Source organism: Heterodontus francisci, chromosome 38 (assembly GCF_036365525.1).
Source record: "Heterodontus francisci isolate sHetFra1 chromosome 38, sHetFra1.hap1, whole genome shotgun sequence".
NCBI classification, from domain to species: Eukaryota; Metazoa; Chordata; class Chondrichthyes; order Heterodontiformes; family Heterodontidae; genus Heterodontus; species Heterodontus francisci.
In genome coordinates, this window is record NC_090408.1 from 45,967,382 (window position 1) to 45,992,254 (window position 24,873).

Sequence of the window (24,873 nt, forward strand, 5' to 3'; positions counted from 1 at the left end):
CCCCTCAGACAGTGTAGCACTCCCTCAGTACTGCCCCTCAGACAGTGTAGCACTCCCTCAGCACTGCCCCTCAGACAGTGTAGCACTCCCTTAGTACTGCCCCTCAGACAGTGTAGCACTCCCTCAGCACTGCCCCTCAGACAGTGTAGCACTCCCTCAGTACTGCCCTCAGACAGTGCAGCACTCCCTCAGTACTGCCCTCAGACAATGCAGCACTCCCTTAGTACTGCCCCTCAGACAGTGTAGCACTCCCTCAGCACTGCCCCTCAGACAGTGTAGCACTCCCTTAGTACTGCCCCTCAGACAGTGTAGCACTCCCTCAGCACTGCCCCTCAGACAGTGTAGCACTCCCTCAGTACTGCCCTCAGACAGTGCAGCACTCCCTCAGTACTGCCCTCAGACAGTGCAGCACTCCCTCAGTACTGCCCTCAGACAGTGTAGCACTCCCTCAGTACTGCCCTCAGACAGTGCAGCACTCCCTCAGTACTGCCCTCAGACAGTGTAGCAGTCCCTCAGCACTGCCCCTCAGACAGTGCGGCACGCCCTCAGTACTGCCCTCAGACAGTGCAGCACTCCCTCAGCACTGCCCCTCAGACAGTGTAGCACTCCCTCAGTACTGCCCTCAGACAGTGCAGCACTCCCTCAGTACTGCCCTCAGACAGTGTAGCAGTCCCTCAGCACTGCCCCTCAGACAGTGCGGCACGCCCTCAGTACTGCCCTCAGACAGTGCAGCACTCCCTCAGTACTGCCCTCAGACAGTGCAGCACTCCCTCAGTACTGCCCTCAGACAATACAGCACTCCCTCAGTACTGCCCTCAGACAGTGCAGCACTCCCTCAGTACTGCCCTCAGACAATACAGCACTCCCTCAGTACTGCCCCTCAGACAGTGCAGCACTCCCTCAGTACTGCCCTCAGACAGTGCAGCACTCCCTCAGTACTGCCCTCAGACAGTGTAGCACTCCCTCAGTACTGCCCTCAGACAGTGCAGCACTCCCTCAGTACTGCACTGGGATATGAGCTTTGATTTTTGTGCACACGTCCTGGAATGGGAGATGAGCCATGAGATATTTACTCAGAGGCAAAAGAGCTGCTAACCAAGCCACAGCCGACACTGATCATTAATATTCTTTTTCAGGCTGCAGATAACTCTATCGAGTTACCTACTTCAGTTAATGAAATTATGAGTCGATGGACACTACAGATGGGGTTCCCAGTTGTTACCATAGATACGGCAAATGGAATTGTAACTCAAAAACACTTCCTTCTTGATCCAGATTCAAATGTGACTCGACCGTCAGAGTTTGAGTAAGTCGGTTCAGTAAATTGATTTTCAGTTGGGACCATATTATAATATCTTGATTCTATATAATAATTTAATGTGACATTGTTAAATAATTTTTATATGAAGCTTACAAATGATTAAATAGCAATAATTAGCGATTTTCTGGGAGACACTTCCCAATATAAAAATTCACTTTGTGCCAATGGAATGAAAAATTCTGTGCTGTTTTCATAATTAAGGAGTAACACAAAAAACTTGAATTTATAAAGCACTGACTCTATAATTCCAATGAGTTACTTTGAAATGTTTGAACTTAGTTATTTTAACAAATTGAGCAGTCCTATTGCACACAGTGCAATGAAATGAAAGAACATCTCCTCTGATATCTTGGTGACTGCAGTTCTGATTGAAATAAAGCCAATGAATAGCTGCATCACCTGACCAAAGAAAGGGTCAGTTTAACATGTCATCTAAAAGGATGGCAGTGTTGCACCCCCTCCGGCACTCTCTCGTGCATTCCGTTGTTGCACTATGCAAGTTGGATAATTCATCTAACAATTCCTATAATGTGCCTGGAACCGCAATGACATATTAAATCTTGACTGGGCGGAACATGTGCTGTGGATGTGAATCCTGGTGGAGCAAAAGAGGGCTGATAAATGTGACTTTCAATTAGTAGGAGTGTCCGCCTAGGCTTCAGCAGAATATAGTGGGACCTGCCCCATCCCCCACAATATCCTGAACTGCCAACTCCCATCATGGACCTACATTTTCCCTGGCTGGGCTGAACTCCAGAACCCTGATACTGGGGCTTCCTGCATGTATGTTCCTATGGCCCAGCCCCCAGATGGATTGGGCTTATTGTTGGCATTGTTGTTCAGGCAGACACTCCCCAGTGAGGGACTTGCACTCCAACTTTCACAATCAGAGATACAACCTTCATTGTAAGAGTTGTGCTAAGAACGGCAAACAACGGCACCAGTGACAGACACGTCTGACCAATTCATGTTGCTCTTTGTGTGTTTCAGTTATACTTGGATTGTGCCAATTACATGGATGAAAAGATATATAACACAGAATGCAACTTGGTTAATGAAGTCCCAAGGTATGAATTCCAGTTCCGAAGAAGGGTCACTGACCCGAAACGTTAACTCTGCTTCTCTTTTCACAGATGCTGCCAGACCTGCTGAGTGGTTCCAGCATTTCTTGTTTTTATTTCAGATTTCCAGCATCCGCAGTATTTTGCTTTTATTTTATATGAATTCCGGAATTTGATATTTATCACACTGAGATGAAATAACAGTCAAAGTAAGTTGTAGAGATTTTGAGGCTTCCCACTTGATGGAATCAGGGCAATAGCAGCTCCGTCATGATGAGAAATGGTAATAATAATAGTTCTGAAGAAGGGTCACTGACCTGAAACGTTAACTCTGCTTCTCTTTCCACATATGCTGCCAGACCTGCTGAGTATTTCCAGCATTTCTTGTTTTTATTTCAGATTTTCATAATCTGCAGTGTTTTTCTTTTATTATATGAGAAATGATAAACTGTCCTATTCCCAACATCACTGTGGTTTCATCAATCTCTCCCCTTCCTCACCACCATCACTCCCTGCCTGGGCTGTATTGGACCCCTGCCAGTGTCAAGATTTTTCAATGCGTAAATGAGGGTCCCGTGATGTACATTGGACCACAGTCAAGGGCAGTACCATGTTGAATGTACACACTCTCTGTCCAAGGCATCGGCTTAACATCTCACAGAATGCAGAATACGGCACTTCTGACAGTGCAGCACTCCCTCAGTACTGACCTTCCGACAGTGCAGCAGTCCCTTAGTACTGACCCTCCGACAATGCAGCACTCCCTCAGTACTGACCTTCCGACAGTGCAGCAGTCCCTTAGTACTGACCCTCTGACAGTGCAGCACTCCCTCAGTACTGACCTTCCGACAGTGCAGCAGTCCCTTAGTACTGACCTTCCGACAGTGCAGCAGTCCCTTAGTACTGACCCTCCGATAGTGGAGTGCTCACTCAATATAGAATCGTAGTTTAATACAACACAGAAAGAGGCTATTTGGCCCATCGAGTCTGTGCCGGCTCTTTTGAAGGGCAATCCAGTTAGTCCCACTCCCCCGTTCTTTCCCTATATCCCTCCAATTTTTTCTCCTCCAAGTATTTATCTAACTCTTGTTTGAACGTTCCCATTCAATCTGTATCCACCACCCTATCAGGCAGTGGATTCCAAATCTTAACCTCTATTGTGTAAAAGCTTTTTCCGAATGTCACCGCTGGTTTCCTTTGCCAATCACCTTAAATCTGTGCCCTCTGGTTATCGACTGTTCAGCCATTGGAAACAGTTTCTCTTTATTTACTCTATCTAAACCATTGATGATTATAAACACCTCTATCAAATCTCCCTTAGCCTTCTCTGCTGTAAGCAAAACAGCCCCAGTTTCTCCAATCTCTTCAAGTAACTGTAATCCCTCATCCCTGGTACCATTCTAGTAAACCTCTTCTGCACACTATCCAAAGCCTCCACATCCTTCCTAAAGGGTGGTGGTCAGCTGGGGCAAAGTATGTGTTTTAGGAAGTAATCTTCTACTAAATCTTGCACAAGAAGTTTGAATAAGTAACTTCAATTTTCAATTATTGTTTTCAACATAACATTAAAGATTGAGCTGTCTGACTTTTCTCTGTCACAGACATCCTCACACCTTTATAAGTCTGTCAAACTTCTATGAAAATTTGGCTTTGAATTTTTTGAAAGTTTTAGTTTTTTCAAGTGGTAGAATTATTTTTTCATCATCTACAATCTCTTTGTGTTTCAATATTTACAACACTACTTCATCTGTAGTACCTGAATTTATATACTTGCCAAACTTTTGGGTACAAAAATCTAGAATGAGCAAAGCTCATTGCCTTTGATAAGGTCCCACATGGGAGATTGGTTAAGAAGGTGAGAGCCCGTGGGATCCAGGGCAATTTGGAAAATTGGATCCAAAATTGGCTTAGTGGCAGGAGGCAGAGGGTAATGGTCGAGGGCTGTTTTTGCGAGTGGAAGCCTGTGACCAGTGGTGTACCACAGGGATTGGTGCTGGGACCCTTGCTGTTCATAGTGTACATTAATGATTTAGACATGAATATAGGAGGTATGATCAGTAAGTTCACAGATGACACGAAAATTGGTGGTGTCGTAAATAGTGAGGAGGAAAGCCTTAGATTACAGGACGATATAGATGGGCTGGTAAGATGGGCGGAGCAGTGGCAATTTAATCCTGAGAAGTGTGAGGTGATGCATTTTGGGAGGACTAACAAGGCAAGGGAATATACAATGGATGGTAGGACCCTAGAAAGTACAGAAGCTCAGAGGGACCTTGGTGTACTTGCTCTTAGATCAATTAAGGCAGCAGCACTGGTAGATAAGGTGGTTAGGAAGGCATATGGGATACTTGTCTTTATTAGCCGAGGCATAGAATATAAGAGCAGGGAGGTTATGATGGAGCTGTATAAAATGCTAGCTAGGCCACAGCTGGAGTACTGTGTACAGTTCTGGGCACCACACTATAGGAAGGATGTGATTGCACTGGAGAGGGTGCAGAGGAGATTCAACAGGATGTTGCCTGGGCTGGAGCATTTCAGCTATGAAGAGAGACTGAAAAGGCTAGGGTTTTTTTCCTTGGATCAGAGAAGGCTGAGGGGGGACATGATTGAGGTATACAAAATTATGAGGGGCCTTGATAGGTTAAATAGGAAGAAACTTTTTCCCTTAGCAGATGTGTCAATAACCAGGGGGCATAGATTTAAGGTAAGGGGCAGGAGATTTAGTGGGGATTTGAGGAATGATTTTTTCAGCCAGAGGGTGGTTGGAATCTGGAACACCCTGCCTGAAGGGGTGGTAGAGGCAGGAACCCTCACAACATTTAAGAAGTATTTAGATGAGCACTTGAAACACCATAGCATACAAGGCTACGGGCCAAGTGCTGGAAAATGGGATTAGAATAGTTAGGTGCTTGATGGCCGACACAGACACGATGGGCCGAAGGGCCTGTTTCTGTGCTGTATAACTCTATGACTCTATGACTCTAAAGTTGTAATTGTCAAGAAAAATGTGAGACAAGGAAATAGTTTAAAGGAGACAGTTAATGGTACAGGATGTCTATTACACATTAATTGCTTTTAATTGTAGGCAGTTGGTGGGCACGAACTGGGGATTCACTTGTGTTTCTACGCATAGGAACAGACTGGTGTGTTAGGAGGTGAATGTTTGCAATGTGGATCGCTGTAAATAAATGCTTAGAAAAGTGTGTAAAGATTGGCTCCAATCCCTTTCTGGAGTAGTCCAAAAAGGTGGCTACCTGGCTTCTGATTGGGATTCCTAACTGATGGAGTGAGGAGTGGGATGAGTAGGGAGTGAGAGGGAGTGAGATGAGTGAATAGTGAGAACAGGGTGTGTTTAGCTATGATGTTTCTGAGGTTAAATAATTTCCTGACATTCACTCTAGTTCTTGGCTGTTGGTAAGTTAAGTATCGGAAGGATGTTTTTCTAGTGGTTGTTGAAGAAGCTTTTCTTGTTATCTGATATCTAACCCAGTTTCACAAAATGTGAAAGTAGATTTGACATTGTCTATCGTGATGACATTTCATTCAACAAATAAGTAAAACACCTGAGACACCTACAGTCAGATTTCCCAATGACACATTTAACCTTTGCCCTAATGACTTTGTTTTAAATCCAACAATAGAAACTTTCCCAGATATGAAATGCGATGGAGAACACTGGATCTTGGCCAACATTAACGTTACAGGATATTACAGAGTGAATTACGATGAGACGAACTGGAACAAACTTGTGAAGCAATTGTCAACAAATCACACAGTGAGTACAATCTTTATCCTTTGCTCCATTGTGCTTGTTATTAAGGAGCTGACAAAACACGTGAAGCCCTCAAATCCAAATTTCCAATGCCACACAAGTGCCGGGCAAAGACCATCTCTAACAAGAGAGAATCTAATCATCTCCCCTTGATATTCAATGGTATTACCATCACTGAATCCCCCATTATCAACATCCTAGGGGCTACCATTGACCAGAAACTGAACTGGAGTAGCCATATAAATACTGCGGCTACAAGAGCAGGTCAGAGGCTAGGAATCCTGCGGCGAGTAACTCACCTCCTGACTCCTCAAAGCCTGTCCGCCATCTACAAAGCACAAGTCAGGGGTGTGATGGAATACTCTCCACTTGCCTGGACGGGTGCAGCTCCAACAACACTCAAGAAGCTCGACACCATCCAGGACAAAGCAGCCCACTTGATTGGCACACCGTCTACAAACATTCACTGCCTCCACCACCGATGCACAGTGGCAGCAGTGTGTACCATCTACAAGATGCACTGCAGCAATGCACCAAGGCTCCTTCGAGAACACCTTCCGAACCCATGACCTCTACCACCTCGAAGGACGAGGGCAGCAAATGCATGAGAACACCACGACCTGCAAATTCCCCTCCAAGCCACACACCATCCTGACTTGGAACGATATCGCCGTTCCTTCACTATGGCTGGGTCAAAATCCTGGAACTTCCTTCCTAACAGCACTGTGGGTGTACCAGCATCACATGGACTGCAGCGGTTCAACAAAGCAGCTCAAGCGCAATTAGGAATGGATAATAAATGCTGGCCTTGTCAGCAACGCCCATATCCCACGAATTAATAAAGAAAAAGAAACAAGTAGCTCCCTTGGTTATGAAGCTACTGCTGGTCATGTTATAATAGGAATGTTTAACCAGTTTGTATCGAATTCCTCTATACTAAATTACCTGAGACATCAAGGGGGATTTTAACTTGAATCAACTTTCTGGCATGAAACTGCTCCAGCAAGTTAATTCCCACCTGTCAGGGGCAACAACAGACTCTTCCTGTCCCCCCTGGGTCCACAAGGGAAAGCTCTTCAATGACGTCAAAGGGCCTCATCATTCTTTCTCCCTCTGGACCGGCTTAAAATGTAGAGAGTCCCACTGATCCTGATTTGCATGAATTCACGAGGAACCATTTGCCTTCAGCAGACACTTCACCCACCTGTAAAACATGCCAGTTACAATCAGAAATGTTCGGAAACGGACAAGTTACAAGTGGGAAAGGAAGCCTCTCATTTTTAACTGTTCACGTGTCTGATTTCTCCTGTTTGGCTAAGTTTAAATTCAACCCCATTACTGTAACTGGGTTAATGTAGCAGTGTGATACATATTGAGTAAACAGACAGAAATAAATAGATGTCCTGCTGGGCTGCAAACTACTGTGAGCTGTACTCCTGTGAGTCAGACATCTCCCAGTCTGCACTTGACGCTCTCCCGCAACTTCCTGTCATGGATGAGTCAGATGGAACTCGAGAAGGCCATAGACCGCCTTGCGAACAGAAGGGCACCGGGCAAGGATGGAATCCCAGCTGAACTGCTCAATAGCCCTGAAAGTCCAATCTATTGCCATACCTTTCAGACCTTCTCCTTCTCTGCTGGAAAGTAGGCTCTCTTTCACAGGAAATGCGTGACACCAAAATCATCACACGATATAAAACAAAGGCGACAGAGGAGACTGTAACAACTATAGGGGCATCTCATTCCTTAGCATCACAGGGAAGGCCTTTGCTAGGGTCATACTTAAAAGACTCCATTTACTTCAGATGGAGTATACCCGGAAACTCAGTGTGGTTTCTGTGCCAGTAGATCTACTGTGGATATGATCTGCTCCATACCCCAGCTACAAGAGAAGTGTAGGGAACAGAGTATACCCCTTTACCTTACTTTCATAGATCTCACTAAGGCATTTGACACCATCAGCAGAGCAGGGCTTGACAAGATTTTGGGAAAATTGGCTGTCCACTGAAGCTCCTCAGTCTCATGCCCTCCATGGCAACATACACTGCACCGTACAGTTTGATGGCTCCACTTCCAACAGTTTCAGAATGAAGAATGGAGTGAAACAGGGTTGTGTCCTAGCCCTCACTCTGTTTGGCAGCATCTTCTCCATGCTCCTGACCTTCACCTTTCCTGCAGATATGGAAGGAGTCTACTTGCACACTAGATCAGACGGCAAGCTCTACAATCTATCAAGGCTGAAAGCAAAGACAAAATCACATCATGTCCTGATCAGAGAACTCCTCTACACTGATGATGCTGCACTAGTCACTCACACAGAAACTCAGCTATAAAGACTAATGAACTGTCTCTCCCATCCCTGTAACTTGTTGTCCTTGACTATAAACATCAAGAAAAACTGTGGTCATGGGACAAGATGTTGCATCTCTGCCCCTGATCACGCTAAATAACATCCCACTAGATGTGGTCAGCAAATTCTGCTACCTTGGGTCCACGGTGACAGACAATCTGTCCTTTGATGCAGAGCTCAATACACGCATAGGGAAAGCAGCTCCACCTTTGGCCAACTTGCGAGACGCACATGGAATAACACCAAGCTGCTCCTTAGGACCAAGCTGATGGTTTATTAGGTCTGTGTTCTCAGCACCTTGCTGTATGGCTGTGAAACATGGGTGACTTACAGCTACCAGGAAAAGAAGATCAATAATTTTCATCCTCGCTGTCTGCAGTGCATTATGGGTATATCCTGGCAGGACAAAATCACAAATATGGCTGACCTCTCAAAGGCAGAGCTCCCAAATGTGTTGGCACTAATCAGAGGTGACTTCGGTGGATCGGACACATTTGCAGGATGGAAGATAGTCACACATTCAAGGACCTCTGTATGGTGAGGTAGCCGGGGCCAGACGACCAGTGGGGAGCCCAAAGCTCCGCTTCAGGGATGCTTGCAAACGTGACATGAAGGCCCTAAATGTTGACTATCGCACTTGGGAGTCACTAGCTGGTGAAAGAGGGAAATGGCGACACATCCTGTGGACTGGTGTGCACTACCACAATGACCAGTTGTTACAACAGCTTGGGGAGGTGGTGGTATAGTGGTAAGGTCACTGCAAATGAGTAATTCAGAGCCCAGGCTAATGCTGTGGGGACATGGGTTTGAATCCCATCAACAGCATATGGTGAAATCTGAATTCAAATAACAAATCTGGAATTTAAAAAAAGCTAGTCAAATGATGGCCATGAAACCATTGTCGATTATTGTAAAAGCCCATCTGGTTCACTAATGTCCTTTAGGGAAGGAGATCTGCTGTCCTTACCTGGTCTGGCCTACATGTGACTCCAGACCCACAGCAATGTGGTTGACTCTTTACTGTCCTCTGAAATGGCCTGGCAAGCCACTCAGTTCAAGGGCAATTAGGGATGGGCAACAAATGCTGGCTTAGCCAGTGATGCCCATATCTCACAAAAAAAAATGAATAAAAAAAAGCTGGCGACAATGTCAAAAATAACAACTCACAGCATCACCTGGCAGCTTCATGTGCGGCACTTGTGGCAGAACCTTCCTCTCAAGGATTGGCCTTCACAGCCATCAGCAAAGGTGCACCAAGAGAAGACATCCCACCTAAATGGATTGTTTGCTGCGTGTCCATCATCATTTGTAGATGGAAGGATGCTAACCCATGATACATTTCGAGTCTTCACTATCTACCATTAGTGGATTTCCTCTGATTATAGCTGCAACAGCCTGGCTGGGTCAGTTGGCAGAGCATGGGACCAATAATTCCAGCATTGTAGATTTGAACCCCATGTTGGGTGCTTCCAATTTTCGATCAGCTATGATCTTGTTGAATGGCGGAGCAGGCTCGAGGGGCCGAGTGGCCTACTCCTGCTCCTAATTCATATGTTCATATGTAACAAAGGGTTGTTAGTCCAGCAACAATAATGCCTGTGTGATTCAGGCCGAATGATTTTAAACTGCAAGCTTTCATATACATTGGCCTGGATTTTTATGCTTAGAGGTGAAATGATTGTACTTGTCACTGACCTAAACTTAAACTGACAACTTGCTTAATGATTGGAGGGCGAGAATTTCACTGACCCAGCAGGAGGATACCTTCATGACGTGAGCTCGAGTGGAACTCTGCAGCATCCTCTAATGTGGGTCTAAAGGACAGAGCATGAGAAGCACTGACTATAATTCACCTGCACAGAATCTGACTGAACTAAGCTGCTGCAGAACCTGTAATATACATGTAAACAAGATTTTATATAAATTTGAATAAAATCATGTTAAAAAGTCATATATTAATTTAAAAAAGTTAGAGAAATTTGAGATCATTTTAAAAAGTCATAAATCTATTCTCTTCTCTTTGGCCTCCTTGTTTCGAGAGACAATGGATACGCGCCTGGAGGTGGTCAGTGGTTTGTGGAGCAGCACCTGGAGTGGCTATAAAGGCCAATTCTAGAGTGACAGGCTCTTCCACAGGTGCTGCAGAAAAATTTGTTTGTCGGGGCTGTTGCACAGTTGACTCTCCCCTTGCGCCTCTGTCCTTTTTCCTGCCAACTGCTAAGTCTCTTCGACTCGCCACACTTTAGCCCCGTCTTTATGGCTGCCCGCCAGCTCTGGTGAACGCTGGCAACTGACTCCCACGACTTGTGATCAATGTCACAGGACTTCATGTCGCGTTTGCAGACGTCTTTAAAGCAGAGACATGGACGGCCGGTGGGTCTGATACCAGTGGCGAGCTCGCTGTACAATGTGTCTTTGGGGATCCTGCCATCTTCCATGCGGCTCACATGGCCAAGCCATCTCAAGCGCCGCTGACTCAGTAGTGTGTATAAGCTGGGGATGTTGGCCGCCTCGAGGACTTCTGTGTTGGAGATACGGTCCTGCCACCTGATGCCAAGGATTCTCCGGAGGCAGCGAAGATGGAATGAATTGAGACGTCGCTCTTGGCTGGCATACGTTGTCCAGGCCTCGCTGCCATAGAGCAAGGTACTGAGGACACAGGCTTGATACACTCGGACTTTTGTGTTCCGTGTCAGTGCGCCATTTTCCCACACTCTCTTGGCCAGTCTGGACATAGCAGTGGAAGCCTTTCCCATGCGCTTGTTGATTTCTGCATCTAGAGACAGGTTACTGGTGACAGTTGAGCCTAAGTAGGTGATCTATACATATTTTAAAAACTCATATGAATGATCAGAATCATGTTAAAAAGTGAGTTAAAATCGAATCATTTAAAAAGTCATACAAACATACAAATTAGGAGTAGGCCACTCGGCCCCTCGAGCCTGCTCCGCCATTCAAGATGATCATGGCTGATCTGATTGTAACCTCAACTCCACATTTCCACCTACCCCCAATAACCTTTCACCCCCTTGCTTATCAAGAATCTCTGCCTTAAAAATATTCAAAGACTCTGCTTCCACCACCTTTTGAGGAGGAGAATTCTAAAGACTCACGACCCTCTGAGAGTAAACATTTCTCCTCATCTCTGTCTTAAATGGACGACCCCTTATTTTTAAACAGTGACCCCTAGTTCTAGATTCTCCCACAACAGAAAACATCTTTTCCACATCCACCCTGTCAAGACCCCATAGGATCTTATATGTTTCAATCAAGTCGCCTCTTACTCTTCTAAACTCCAGGGGATTCAATCCTAGCTTGTCCAATCTTTTCCTCATAAGACAACCCGCCCATTCCAGGTATAAGTCCAGTGAACCTTCTCTGACCTGCTTCCAACATATTTACATCCTTTCTTAAATAAGGAGACCAGTACTGTACACAGTACTCCATATGTGGCCTCACCAATGCCCTGTATAATTGAAGCATAACCTCCCTACTTTTGGATTCAATTCTCCTCGCAATAAACAATAACATTCTATTAGCTTTCCTAATTACTTTCTGAACCTGCATACTAATCTTTTGCGATTCATGTACTAGGACACCCAGATCACTCTGCATCTCAGAGATCTGCAATCTCTCACCATTTAGATAATATGCTTCTTTTTTATTCTTCCTGCCAAAAAGGACAATTTCACATTTTCCCACATTATACTTGTTAGGACCAGGTGAGACAGGTGTCTACGGGTCCCTCTCAACCTTCACCTGGTCTTACTGTACAAGTTTTAATTTTAAACACTGTGTTTTTAGCTCCCCATTGGTGAATCCTTGTTCACCACTTTCAAATTATGAGGCAAAGAACCAAGCATAAACAGGCTTTCTCAGATTTAAAGAAGAAAGGTGAAATTTTGTTCAACTTGAACTCTAATTCAGTTGACGCCTACGGATACACGACACGCCCACACTAGCATGCATACGCAATACACACATGCAGATAGGGACGGAAGGAGTAGAAGGAAAATAAAGTGGAAAGGTTTGAGGCAAATTCTGAGGAGGGTTTTTTGTTACTGTGCTTTGAGCTCTCTGTAGAGTCCTTGACTGAAGGTGTGGTCTTGCTTTTCGTTGGGGCCCTGTATTCTTCTTAAACCTTGTTCACTGTAGGAGACTTTTCTCTCTCGGGGTTCATGTGACTTCAGTGGGTTTCAGTTCTGTGTGAAAGAGGTGGGAGCAGACAGGCAGACAGGAGTTCTTCTTCACTCCAGGAGCATTCTACTTTCTGCCAGTTTAAACACTGTCCCTGCAATTTAAGACTCCCCCAGTTGGCCAACGGGGTAGTCATGTGACTGGTATAACCATTTCTGGCTCTGTATTGTGTGTGTCAGGGAATGGTCCTTTGTCTACAAATACTGTCTGTTAATATGCAAAAATGTCTTTCCAGCCAGGGGCTTGGCAACCCCTTGTATCTCCTCTTCCCAGCAACAATTTGAAATTTAATGTCCATGTACTGAAATTAATGTGCCTCATTCTTGGCAGGTGGGGGCCTCATGACATCTCCACACCCAGGGGAATGAAATGTGATTTGAAAAATAGGCGCATTTCATTAAACGGATTGAGAGAATATATATAAGATACAGAAAGACCATTCATTTCTCTCATTCATTCCCATTCATTCATGAATCCTAACACTTAATAAAACTGTCTTTTCTGGCTGCCATTGCTGCTTTAATTTCCCTTTTTGGCATCGCAGTAACCATGACTGCCTATGGCCTTTGTTCCTGTTAAGGTTTTTTTTTTCAGGAGTGTTAGTAGTGGGCGGGTCTATCCTGAACTCTCTTTCAGTGCTTAGCTGAGTCGTGCAAAGGCTTTTGACTTCAGGGGATGGGTGGTTCCCTTTTCCTCTGACTGTGGGGGAGGATTCTCTGTTCATCTCCCCTTTGTTCTCTGGGACATTCTTGCCAGCAGGTATGTGTGCAGACCCTACTACACTCCCCTGTGGCACTTCAACTAAGTGAGGCATCACCCTCATGGTTTTGCTGCCCCCTAGAGTTCTTTCTTTGTCTCTGCAGGTTCCTGTAAATGCAATTAGCAACTCTGGTGGGGAGCTTCCAGAGTCTGCATTTACAGAGGAGGATGTGGTGTCTAACTTTTCAAATTATTCGGGGTTGGCTGACTGGACAGTAGGGGTTTTCATCTGGGATTCCTCCCGAACTTCCTTTAACCTGCCCACTTGGTCACTTTTTCCCCTTCCCTGTCTAACTTTTGCCTGCCGCGTGCCTGTCTGTCCCCTTTTGTTCTCGGCAGGGGTCACTTACAGTTCACCAGCCCTCTGCTGGAGGGTCCTCCTAACACAGGACTTAGGGGTGCAGGTTTCACTGTAGATTGGGGTTTCCTTTCAACCTGGCACATGTGGCAACTCCTACAGTACTCCACCACATCTTTGTGGTGTTTTGGCCATTCAGACTGCTGTCTTATGCGGGCTTTGGTCTTTCATATTCCGGCATGTACAGCCACTGTCTCTTGGGCCCTTCTTAATATTTCTCCCTGGTACCTCTGTGACATCACTAATTGATGAACTACTGTCCACTCCTTGCTCTCAGGTCTGTGAGGAGAACTCCATTTCCTCATCAGTATCTCATTCTTTAAATAGTAGCAATCAGGGACTCCCTCTGCTTCACTTTCAGACTGGGCAGCCTGTGCTAACTTTCACAATACTGGGTCAGCTCACTGAGCCTCAGCTAGGGAAAATCCATTTAATTCATAGCCTGGGTCTCCTAACTTTCCAAAGAAAGTCTCAGTCAGACAAACCTGGTCATCTTCCTGCAGTACCAATGCAGTCTCCTCTGGGGGAGCTGGTTTGATCATGGCCTGATTCATTACACATTCAGGTAAACTGCAGGGGTCTGTCTCCTACCACCGCCCTGTCTCTCTGACCTCCTGCGGTTTTTCTTACACGACTGGGGGACTACCACCTTCACCTCTGCCAGATCATTCCCTAGGAGCAGGTCAACCCTGTCCACAGGCAAACTAGGCACAATTCCTATGGTCACTGGTCTCGAAACTAGGCCGCACTGCAGGTGCACCCGGTGCACAGGTACGGGTGTACACTGCCCTTCAATACCATTCACAACCATTGTGGTGTTCACTGCACTCTCTGGGGGAAAGGTCAGACCTTTTCCCAGTAAAAGGGATCTAGTGGCCCCTGTGTCCCTGAGAATTACTATGGGCTTGCTTACCACAGTCAAGGGGCATGGGGTTACTCTCCCTTCAGACACAAACCCTGATAACCTTCAGGAATCCTATTAATTTTTCCTGCACTGGCCATAGTAAGCTTCCTGGGTCTCACTCTTACTGCAGTTAAAGCCACAGCTTGTTCTGCTGTGCTTTCCATCAGGGTCCCGGCTTCACTGAGTGGGTTTGCCCTGATTAATCCTACCGGTTTTCCCTTTAGGTTCCAGCAGTCAGCTTTTAAATGCCCTGCTTTATTACAATGGAAGCACACAGGTCTCCGGGTCTCACTCTTGGTCACAGCACCTTCCTTTTTGGCTGGAGGAGGGTCCCCGTGTCTCGTGATTTCCTTTCTCTTCTAGGACTGCCTGGGCTTCAATCACCTTCCCACCCTTTGTCCTTTTCGGATTTGTGGGATTGATTAGGAAAGGTTCTCCCCTGGAAAGCCGACTTATAAATTAAAGCAAACTCATTGGCAAGAACAGCCGCTTGCCGGGCTCTCTGGACCCGCTGCTCCTCTACATGGGTCTTTATTGAGAGTGGGACAGAGTTTTTAAATTCCTCTAACAGAACTACTTCCCTGAGATTCTCATAGCTGAGCTGTATTTTTACAGCCCTCAGCCACTGGTCAAAAGCCAACTGCTTACATCTTTCAAACTCCAGGTAAGTTTGATTAGCTTGCTTCTTGAGGGTTCTAAACTTTTGGCAATAGGCTTTGGATACTAATTCATATGCCCCGAGGATAGCATTTTTGGTCAGTTCATAATTTGATGAACTCTCATCTGGCAACAAGGAATAAACCTCATGGGCTTTTCCAGTTAGCTTGCTTTGTAGTAAAAGAGACCAGCTCTCAGCTGGCCATTTTAGCTGCCTTGCCAGTTTCTCAAAAGGCACAAAAAATACCTCCACATCTTCGTCATTAAATTTTGGAATTAGTTGAGTGAGTTTTAACAATTTTGTACCCAGCCCTGAATTCTGCTCCTCCATATTGGCCATGCTTTCACTGGGGTTACTCTGTCGGCACCTAGCTAACTCAAGCTGCCTCAGCTCTCTTTCTTCATATTCTTTCTGATAACTTCTTTCTCTCTCTCTCTCTCTCTCTCTCTCTCTCTCTCCTGCCTCTTTCTTTCTCCTGTCTTTCTTTTCTTCACGTTCCTTCTGGAAGGCTCTCTCTTTCTCCCTCTCCTGCCTCTCTCCCTTTATCCTCTAATTCACGTTTCCTTTGTTCCAATTGTATCTTTGCACGCAATACCCTGTTGGAGTCGGCTTCTAAACTGGTTTCTGCTTCTTCAGATTCAAGTGAAAAATGGTTGGCCACTAGCTTGAGGAGTTCAGACTTCCTAGCCACGTACAGTGATCCCACGCTGCTCAGCCTTTTTCCTCAACTCCAGTATAGACAGTGTTTTTAACTTATCCCAAGTTACTTCACTCTTGTTTGAAGAGCTACTCACTTCAGTTGCAGATATGTTAGTATTCAATCACACACAACCACAAGAAAACCTGCATTAACCTTACTCTTTTTTTTTATTGGGAACAATTTGGCTTCCCACTTCCAATTTCTCTCATTTGTCTGTGGGTACCCAAATTTCAGTCACGACCAGGTGAAAAAGAGTTCCCCTTCAGCCTTCACCTGGTCTTACTGTAACAGGGTTTTATTTTTAAACAAACCATGTTTTGAGCTCCCCATTGGTGAATCCTTGTTCACCGCTGTCTAATTATAAGGCAAAGAAATGAGCACCAACAGGCTTTCTTAGATTTAAAGAAGAAAGGTGAAATTTTATTAAACATAAACTCTACTTCATTTGACGCCTATGGATACACGACGCGCCCACACTAGCATGCATATGCGATACACACATGCAGATAGAGACAGAAAGAGTAGAAGTAAAATAAAGTGGAAAGATTTGAGGCAATCTCTGAGGAGGGTTTTTTGTTATTTGCTTCAAGCTCTCTGTAGAGTCCTTGATTGAAAGTGTAGTCTTGCTTTTTGTTGCAGCCCAGTATTCTTCTTAACCTTGTTCAATGTAGGAGACTTTTCTCTCTTGGGATTCATGTGTCTTCAGTGGGTTTCAGTTCTGTGAAAAATAGGTGGGAGCAGACAGGCAGACAGGAGGTCTTCTTCAGTCCAGGAACCTTCTACTTTCTGCCAGTTCAAACACTCTTTCTGCAATTTAAAATTCCCCCAGTTGGCTAATAGGGTAGTCATGTGACTGGTATAACCACTTCTGGCTCTGTATTGTGTGTATCAGGGAATGGTCCTTTGTCTACAAATACTGTCTGTTAATATGCAAAAAGGTCTTTCCAGCCAGGGGCTTGGCAACCCCTTGTATCTCCTCTTCCCAGCAACAATTTGAAATTTAATGTCCATGTGGTAAAATTAATATGCCTCATTCTTGGCAGATGGGGGACTGCATAACAGCTCCATTTGCCAGATCTTTGCCCACTCACTTAACCTATCTATATCCCTTTGTAGTCTCCTTATGTCCCCTTCACAACTTACTTTCTGACAGCAAATTTAGCAACTATACTTTCGGTCCCTTCATCCAACTCATTTATATAAATTTTAAAAAGTTGGGACCCCAGCACTGATCCCTCTGGCACATCACTCATTACACCTTGCCAACCAGAAAATGACCCACTTATTCCTACTCTGTTTCCTGTTAGCTATCCAACCTTCTAACTGTGCCAACGTATTATGCCCTATACCATGAGCTTTTATTTTCTGCAATAACTTTGCTGTGGCACCTTATCAAATGCCTTCTGAAAATCTAAGTACAGTACATCCACCAGTTCCCCTTTATTCACAGAACATGTTACTTCTTCAAAGAACTCCAATAAATAGGTTAAACATGATTTCCCTTTCACAAAACTACGTTGACTCTGACTGATTACATTGAATTTTTCTAAATGCCCTGCTATAACATCTTTAATAATAGCTTCTAACATTTTCTCTAAGACAGATATTAAGCTAACTGGCCTGTAGTTTCCTGCTTTCTGTCTCCCTCCTTTTTGAATAAAGGAATTACATTCGCTATTTTCCAATCTAATGGAACCTTCCCAGAATCTAGGGCATTTTGGAAAGTTAAAACTAACGCATCAACTATCTCACTAGCCACTTCTTTTAACACCCTAGGATGAAGTCCATCAGGACCCGGGGACTTGTCAGCCCGCAGCTCCAACAATTTGTTCAGGACCACTTCCCTGGTGATTGTAATTTTCTTGAATTCCTCCCTCCCTTCCATTTCTTGATTTACAGCTAATACTGGAATGTTACTTGTATCCTCAATAGTGAAGACCGATGCAAAATACCTGTTCAATTCATCTGCCATCTCCTTATTTTCCATTATTAATTCTGCGGACTCACTTTCTATAGGACGAAAGCTCACTTTGTTAACTCTTTTTTTAAAATATCCATAGAAACTCTTACTATCTGTTTTTCTATTTCTAGCCAACTTTCTCTCGTACTCTAATTTTTCCCTCCTTATTAATCTTTCAGTCATTCTTTGCTGTTTTTTTCTATTCTGTCCAATCTTCCGATCTGCCATCCATCTTTGCTTTTTCTTTAAGTTTGATACTATCTCTAACATTTTAGTTAACCACAGATGGTGGGTTCTCCCCTTGGAATTTTTCTTTCTTGTTGGAATTTATCTATTCTGTGTATTCTGAAATATCCCCTTAAATGTCTGCCACTGCATCTCTATTGACCCATCCCTTGACCTACTTTGCCAGTTCACTTTGTTAGCTCTGCTTTCATGTCCTCATAATTGCTCTTACTTAAGTTTAAAATACCAGTCTTTGACCTATTCATCTCTCCCTCAAACTGAATGTAAAATTCAATAATATTATGATCACTGCTGCCAAGGGACGCCTTCTCTATGAGCTCATGAATTAATCCTATCTCATTGCACAACACCAGGTCTAGTATAGCCTGCTCTCTGGTTGGCTGCAGAATGTGCTGTTCTGAGAAACTATCCTGAAAACATTCTATGGACTCCTCATCTAGGCTACCTTTGTCCATCTGATTTTTCCAGTCTATATGTAGATTAAAATCCCCCGTGATTATCGCCGTACCTTTCTGACAAGCTTCTATTATTTCTTCCTTTATACCATGTCTTACCATGTGGTTACTGTTAGGGGGCCTATAAACCACTCCCACAAGTGACTTCTTGCCTTTATCATTTCTTGTCTCAACCCAGAATGCTTCTTCATCTTTGTTTCCTGGACTTAGGTCATCCCTCTCTATTGTGATAATACCATCATTAATTAAAAGAGCCACCTCTCCAACTTTTCCTAGTTTCCTGTCCTTCCTAAATGTCATATACCCTTCAATATTTGTAGTGGTGTTCCCCAGAGATCAGTGTTGGGACCCTTGCTTATCCTGATATATTAATGAGCTTGGTGTTCAGGGCACAATTTCAAAGTTTGCAGATACTACGAAACTTGGAAGCATTGAGAACTGTGAGGAGGATAGTGTAGAATTTCAAAAGGACATAGACAAGTTGGTGGAATGGGCATACAGGTGGCAGATGAATTTCGATGCAGAGAAATGTGAAGTGATTCATTTTGGTAGGAAGAACATGGTGAGACAATATATAATAAAGGGTACAATTTTAAAGGGGGTGCAGGAGCAGAGGGAGCTGGGTGTATATGTGCATAAGTCATTGAAGGTGGCAGGACAGGTTGAGAGAACAGTTAATAAAGCATACAGTATCTTGGGCTTTATTAATAGGGGCATAGAGTAGAAGAGTAAGGAAGTTATGTTGAACTTGTATAAGACACTAGCTTGGCCTCAGCTGGAGTATTGCATCCAGTTCTGGGTGCCACACTTGAGGAAAGACATGAGGACATTGGAGAGAGTACAGAAAGATTCACGAGAATGGTTCCAGGGAGTGGAATTTCAGTTATGAAGATAGATTGGAGAAATTGGGACTGTTTTCCTTGGAGAAGAGAAGTCTGAAATGTGATTTGATAGAGGTATTCAAAATCATGAGGGGTCTGGACAGAGTAGATAGAGAGAAACTGTTCCCACTCGTGAAAGGTTCGAGAACGAGAAGACACAGATTTAAAGTATTTGATCAGAGAAGCAAAAGTGACATGAGGAAAAACTTTTTCACACAGCGAGTGGTTAAGGTCTGGAATGCGCTGCCTGAGAACATGGTGGAGGCAGGTTCAATTGAAGCATTCAATAGGGAAATAGACAGTTCTTTGAAAAGGACGAATGTGCAGGGTTACGGGGAGAAGGCAGGGGAATGGAACTGAGTGAATTGCTCTTTCAGAGAGCCAGTACGGACACAATGGGCCAAATGGCCTCCTTCAGCACTGTAACGATTCCGTGAATATTCAGGTCCCAATCTTTGTCATCCTGCAGCCATGCCTTCACAAATAATGGTGTGACCTTTAAACCCCAAAAACAGGTGGCTTAGGTTCAGGTGAGATATGAAAAGTTTTAAATCACAAACCTGACCCCAATCCACCTCCACCCCCTCACTTATGGGTTTAATGGGAGAGGGCAGCCAATCCACTTTCAGCAGGCAGGCTGGAAATTTAAATATTATAATGAGGCTGGGAGCCTCACATTTAACTATCCTTACATGTTTAGCACTAGCTAGCTGGCAGCTCAAGGGAGACAAAGATAGGTTTGGGACAAGGTTTGGGACAAGGTCAGTGCCTTTGCAGCACTGCTCCTAGTCTAGAATGAGCAGGAGTGCTTTCCCCTAACCCGCCTCCCAAGATAGCCTCCTTCCCTAGGATTGGCTCCTCTCATTAGATTTGTCCCTAATCCAAAGATCCACCCGGGGTCGGGGATTGGACCCATCCTGCGATTGGACCACCCCTCTGGTCAGGGATTGGACTTTAACCCCACTTAGAAGATGCAGGCTTCTTACCTGCTCCTATGCCAATTCCTATCTGCTTCCAGGTTTCCCAACCAAAACTTTGTCCCCTGTTGGGAAAACCAACCCCTAAAAATTTCAGCACAGGTGTTTCCATAGATTAGTTTTGAACATAATCACTCCTCATTATTTAATCCTTCCCATCTCCTCAATCATACTGGTGCTCTCCTGTATTCTATCTGTACTGCAGTGACCAAGATGGTACACAATGTTCTTAATGCAGTTGCACAAGTGATTAATACAACAGCAGGAATATCTCATGATTTTAACTCACTTATTTATTTGCCAAATTAGAAGTGAATGAACTGAGTAACAATTGCAATGGAATGTGATTTATTTTGTTACGTTCTTTGTAACATATAAAGTAGCAACATATGCAACACTGTCCTATATGTGGGCAAGGAAGCTGGCTGCTATTATCTTAAGAAGGACGTTCCCTTCCTTTGTCCAACTTCCTTACCAGTTCTTCCAAACTGATGAAGTCTGAAGACCATTTATATTCCTTCCCCCTCCTTCCCTGTTTCCCAAACGGACAGTGTTATGACCAGGCGAGAAAGGTGTCTAGGGGTCTGTTATTGTCTTCACCTGGTTTTATTGTAACAGGGTTTAATTTTAAATACACTGTGTTTTGAGCTCCCCTTTTGTGAATCCTTGTTCACAACTTTCCAATTATAAGGCAAAGAAATGAGCACAAACAGGCTTTCTTTGATTTAAAGAAAAGGATGAAATTTATTAAACCTTAAATGTAAACTGTAATACGGTTAACGCTGACGGATATACAGCATTCCCATGCTAGCATGCACACACGATACACACCTGCAAATAGGGACAGAAAAGAGCAGAAGAAAAAATAAGTGGAATAGTTTGAGGCAATATCTTGTTACTGTTTTTCGAGCTCGCTGTAGTCCTTGATTGAAGATATGGTCTTGCGTTTCGTTGGGACCTAGTATTCTTCTTAAACCTTGTTCACATAGCTGACTTTCCTCTCTTTGAGTTTACGTGTCTTCAATGGTTTCCGAAGCTGGTGAGAGTAATATGAGGGAAGGAGAGGAAATGTTCTCAGTCCATGAGCACACGGCTTTCTAATTTTCAAACACTCTTGTTGGAAGTTCAAATCTCAACAGCCAGCTAAATGCGACTAAAACTAGTCTGACCACTCCTTCTGTGGTTGTGGATTCTGCTATCTTAGCAGTCAACCTGGAATGCTAGCTCCCTCCACCTTCAATGTCTGGTAATCAAGAGTCCATTGTTGGTTGAATGGGTCAGGGCATGGTCCGTTGTCCCTTATTCCAACACTTGTCTGTTACCATGCAAATGTCTTTCTAGTCAGGAGCTTGCAATTTTAATGTTCATGTGATGAAATAATGTGTACCTTAATCTTGACAGGTGGGGGGTTTGCCTGACAACAGGAAGTCAAAAGGTTAACATCTGACCACCACTGCCACCTCCAACACCACCCACACCCCCCATCCCCCACCCCCCTTCCCACCCTGACTCATTGTAGAGATTCAGCAGCTGAGCTTCCAGTTAAATTGGCAACTGCCCTGTTTTGGGGGCTACTCAAAACTAATTTCAGCTGAGCTCAGATTAATAGGGAATTCCAACACTCGATATGAATCGTCACTGGGAACTTCCATTGTCTTAAACTAAAGTGGAAATGGAAGTTACTAATTCATCAAGATCTAATCCATCTACTCCTGTACCTCCTTGTTTTGTGATTTAATTCCCTAGGAGCAAAATTTCACTTAATAGCAATGTTTTATTGCAAATTAAACCAAGATCCTTCTGTGACGATATATTTAGGAATTCTTAAATGTAACAGAGAGGATTCTGATTAAGCGTCCTTGATGTAGCATAACTTCTATTCTTCCGATGTTTTACCCTGTTTAATGCTATTAAAATATTTAATTGAAGACATTGAACAAAATCTTGAAATTTGTGGAACATGGTTGGAATTTCTCTCACTGAGTCTTTTGGAGTAAAGTCTGACTATATAACATTATCTTACAGATAGTTTATATATTCACATGCTAACATCATAGATTTATCTTTACCCAATTTGTATGTTCAGTTTGGTATTCTTTGAACTGATCTTTCTGTCTATTGCAAATACATCTTGAACTAACACATGAACAGCATAGTCCAAAAAAAAAATGGATTCCAATCACAACCCAACAGCAAAAGGCTAATGTATCCAAATTCATAGCATAGCCACAACATTAACTTTCCTATGAAAAGTAGAGCTTACAGCCAAATATTTTGCAAAGGTGTCGACATAAGGGACCAATAGGTATTATCGTTGAATGAAGCAATGGCTGCAGTTCTTCCATTGGTGGGAGGTAGAATTACAACATGACAAGTTTACAAAGGTACTTTCCATTCTAATATAAAGATAAGCATTTACAATGGAAAAATTTATTTGAAGTGACTTCAAATGGGGTAAGATTTTAAATATTAAACTTACATGGTTGGAACTGAAAGAGAGCATCTACATTCACAAAACTCATTCAGAAAACATTGCATTTCTCAAGTTTTATCACAGCACATTTTCTGAACTGACTGAAGCAAAGTAGAAGAGCAGATTCTCCAAGTCCTCATCTCTCATCACTGCCCACAATCATCTGATCTGTGCCAGCACTGGGAAAGGACTGCAAAACCATTTTTGTCACTGCTATTTGCTCCTGTTCCATCCCAGAGTGGCTGAGATTGTAATTTAAAACACAATACCAGCTCCAGAGATACAATTCAACTTTAAAAACAAATGTAATTGCATGTATCATATTTTAAATCTTTCTTTTATAGCATTTACCAATCATAAATCGAGCCCAGATAATTGCTGACTCCTTCAATCTTGCAAGGTAAGTTACTTACATCTTTATATATGAATCTAAAAACAGTAAATGCAATCATGCAGTGAAAGATAACATTATTAATGTGCATCCTGTAAATAATATGGGTGCTTTTGTGGAATAAATATTCAAAGCTTTTTCTGTTAGAAAGCAGATAATGAAACATTCCATGCCCACATGCAGCAAGACCTGGACAATATCCAGGCTTGGACTGATAAGTGACAAGTAACATTTGCACTACACAAGTGCCAGGCAATGACCATAAACAAGAGAGAGGCTAAACACCTTCTCTTGATATTCAACAGCATTACCATTGCTGAATACCCTACCATCAACATCGTGGGGGCCGCCATTGACCAGAAACTTAACTGGACCAGTCAAATAAGTACTGTGGTTAAAAGAGCAGGTCAGAGGCTGAGAATTCTGCGGCAAGTAACTCACCTCCTGACTCTCTAAGCCTTTCCACCATCTATAAGACACTAGTATATTGGAATACTCTCCACTTACCTGGATGTAGCTCCAACAAAGCTCAAGATGCTTGATACCATCCAGGACAAAGCAGTCTGTTTGATCAGCACCCCATTCACCACCTTAAATATTCACTCCCTCCACTACTCGTGCACCATGGCAGCAGTGTGTACTGTCTGCAAGATGTACGGCAGCTGCTCGCCAAGGCTCCTCTGACAGCACCTCCCAAACCAACAACCTTTACCACCTAGAAGAGCACCACCTCACAGCACCCTGACTTAGAAATATATCGCCGTTCCTTCATCATCTCAGGATCAAAACCCTGGAACTGCCGACCTAACAGCACTGTAGTGTACCTTCACTATTCAGACTGCAGCAGTTCAAGAAGACGGTTCACCACCACCACCTTCTACAAGGTACAGTACCATAGTGGTTATGTTACAGGACTAGTTATTCGGTAGGTTTGGGCTGGTGATCTGGTGACATGATTTCAAAACCTACCATGGCAGCTGGGAAATTTAAATTCAATTAATTAAATAAATCTGGAATAAAAAGCTAATATCAGTAATGGTGACCATGAAACAACTGGATTCTCATAAAACACAACTGATTCACTAATGTCCTTTAGAATATAAAAAATAGAAGCAGGGGTAGGACATATGGCCCCTCAAGCCTACACTGCCATTCAAAAAGAACATGATTGATCTTCAAACTCAACTCCACTTTCCTGCCTGATCCCCATATCCCTTAATTCCCTCAGATACCAAGAATCTATCTATCTTGGCCTTGAAAATACTCAGCTGTAAAGCATTCACTCTCTGAGCTGGAGAATTCCAAAGATTCACAAAACTCTGACTGAAGAAATTTCTCCTCATCTCAGGAATAAATGGCTGACCCTCTATCCTGAGACTGACCTCTAGTTCTAGACTCTTGAAACAGGAG

General features: G+C 43.7%; 1 protein-coding gene across 1 annotated transcript in view; it reads left to right on the plus strand.

The window, feature by feature from the left end:
• LOC137352618 (aminopeptidase N-like) overlaps positions 1-24,873 on the plus strand; it is a 138,021-nt gene that overhangs the window by 57,761 nt on the left and 55,387 nt on the right. The window contains exons 10-13 of the mRNA XM_068018349.1: positions 1,137-1,306; positions 2,312-2,388; positions 6,024-6,157; positions 23,417-23,472. Of these exons, the coding sequence (XP_067874450.1) occupies positions 1,137-1,306; positions 2,312-2,388; positions 6,024-6,157; positions 23,417-23,472 (437 nt within the window). The remainder of the gene's footprint in view (positions 1-1,136; positions 1,307-2,311; positions 2,389-6,023; positions 6,158-23,416; positions 23,473-24,873) is intronic.